This window comes from Rhagoletis pomonella, unplaced genomic scaffold (genome assembly GCF_013731165.1).
Source record: "Rhagoletis pomonella isolate Grant_MI unplaced genomic scaffold, Rhpom_1.0 Rhpom_scaffold_03922, whole genome shotgun sequence".
Lineage (NCBI taxonomy): Eukaryota > Metazoa > Arthropoda > Insecta > Diptera > Tephritidae > Rhagoletis > Rhagoletis pomonella.
The window spans coordinates 4618-6547 of record NW_023462473.1 but is presented as its reverse complement, the minus strand read 5'-3'; the positions used below and the strand labels follow the sequence as shown (position 1 = coordinate 6547).

Genomic DNA, 1930 nt, shown 5'->3' with positions numbered 1-1930 from the left:
TCTCCGCCTTTCAACTTCCGCATCCGCAATCTGGGACTCGTTCTTCTCTTCAAGCAATAACGCCGCGGCTATGGATTTCATTCTTATAATTATGTATCCACTTAAATTTTATTTTTAAATTACAGTGATGCTAGGTATATTTAGTTATTTTAAAATATTTACAAACTTTAACTTCATATGCTGCTATAGTTTGGTGGCAAATATTTCTTTGTTTTGTTTCGATTTCTTCTTTCGTTTCGATCGTAACGCAGAATACCTAAGTTCGATTCCAGCGGAGCGGAATGCGGGAACGTAATCGAAATGCAGAATAGGGATGATTATCACCAGCGAAATTCATAAGAAAAGTTATCAGCAAAACCATTCAAATTATAAAACCGACATACATATATTATGCAAGGCACTGCAAATATTAATTATTTTAACAACTTTCTGGGGCGCATATGGCAAAACAGTTTGCAATCATTTGAAACGGCTTTTGAGCACTGCAAGACTCTTTCAACGATGTTGCGGGCTTTAGAGTGTTGCATATTAAATTTATGCTGTGGAGTTCCAGCCCTTGGATCTCTGTAAGGAACTAATAAAAAAGTATCCAAACCATATCCTGAATCCCCAAGTAAGCAAGAATTCCGATCTCCACTTTCATACTTTGATAACAGTAACTGCTTTGCACTACTTAAATTGAAAACGAAGGAATCGTGACAGGACCCGGGATGACAGGCATCAACCGCTCTTATTGCCATTTTGTAATCGCATATCTGCAATAAAATGTTTTAGATATGTACTTGTGAATGCATGTATAGTAACTATTTCAAGGGACCAGCTTTGGATTTTTTTTTATAAAAAAACGGCTCATTATCTAACAAAAACCATATAAATCCAAATATCAAACTATGTAGAAAAATTCCACAAAATTTTACAGCAAAAATAAACTTTTTATTAAGAATTTTTAGAAAACCCTTAGTACGCAGTTTTATAGCCCATTAAATTCTGGCGTAAGAAAGTGCAAGTTTCAAGTATAGGTTTTTTAAGTACTCCTAATAAAAAGATAAACAAAAGAAAAATAGCCAAAACCGGTGAAAATGTCGTGTCCGTATTATTTTTCACATGACTGTTTGTATTATCTTTGTAATTTTTGCTGTCATTTTATGTTTTAACTTACGATCATCGCGTTTATGCTGAAGCATCCTTTCCTATTAAAATAAAGATGTTCGTTCTGGCAAGGCTTCATAAATTTAACGTGAGTGCCGTCGATACAACCAATCACTCCAGGAATTCCAAAGTTGTCGCAAAAATGAGATTTGGAGTTACGCACATTTTCAGAACTAGAAGTGTTAATCTTATCCATTTTCGACATAATACTCTTTCCAAAATGGTGAAGACCTCTGATAAAATTTCGCAGAATGTGCCTCTTGTATTCTTTCTCTATCTGCGAGTATGGTCGCATCTGTTGGCGCAGCTGTACTAGTGTACAAGTTAATTCGTGGTTTAAATTATTTAGTGAAATCCATCACCTACCGTTTGATACTTTTAAGTGTGGGAAGCTTCCTAAACGTAATATCATAATTTCAATCAAGTTGATCATCTGTAATTCACCAGATTTTTGGATAAACCCAGGTGAGTGACTCTGCTTTTTAATTTTTGTGAGACATTGGTTTTCTTTTGTGATGTCAGTGGTGAAAATAGTTATTTAAGTTGCCGTTTACGCCAACAAGAGCATCCAAAGCCGATATGGCGGTTTCGACTACATTGTTGAAGGCACCATCGGTGGAGGATTTTAAGGCCTTTGCGAGTTCCAACCTTGCAACTGGGAAAAGACTAAAAAGAGACAGAGAGTCAGATATTGTCCAAATGTTGGAAGTGCATAGTTCTGAAAAGATTAGGAATGAAAGTGCATCCAGTGAGGGTATTTTGTCCAGCAACCAAAACGTGG

At 35.9% G+C, this 1930-nt stretch overlaps 1 protein-coding gene across 1 annotated transcript; it reads right to left on the bottom strand.

Moving 5' to 3' along the window:
* Positions 1-285: 285 nt before the first annotated feature.
* On the bottom strand, positions 286-1603 carry LOC118754453 (putative nuclease HARBI1). Its single transcript, XM_036489330.1, has 3 exons — positions 1516-1603; positions 1160-1456; positions 286-755 (listed from the first exon to the last, which is right to left on the bottom strand). Exons 2-3 carry the CDS (start codon positions 1442-1444, stop codon positions 414-416), a joined length of 627 nt encoding a protein of 208 aa, XP_036345223.1. The 5' UTR covers positions 1445-1456; positions 1516-1603; the 3' UTR covers positions 286-413.
* Positions 1604-1930: the final 327 nt, after the last annotated feature.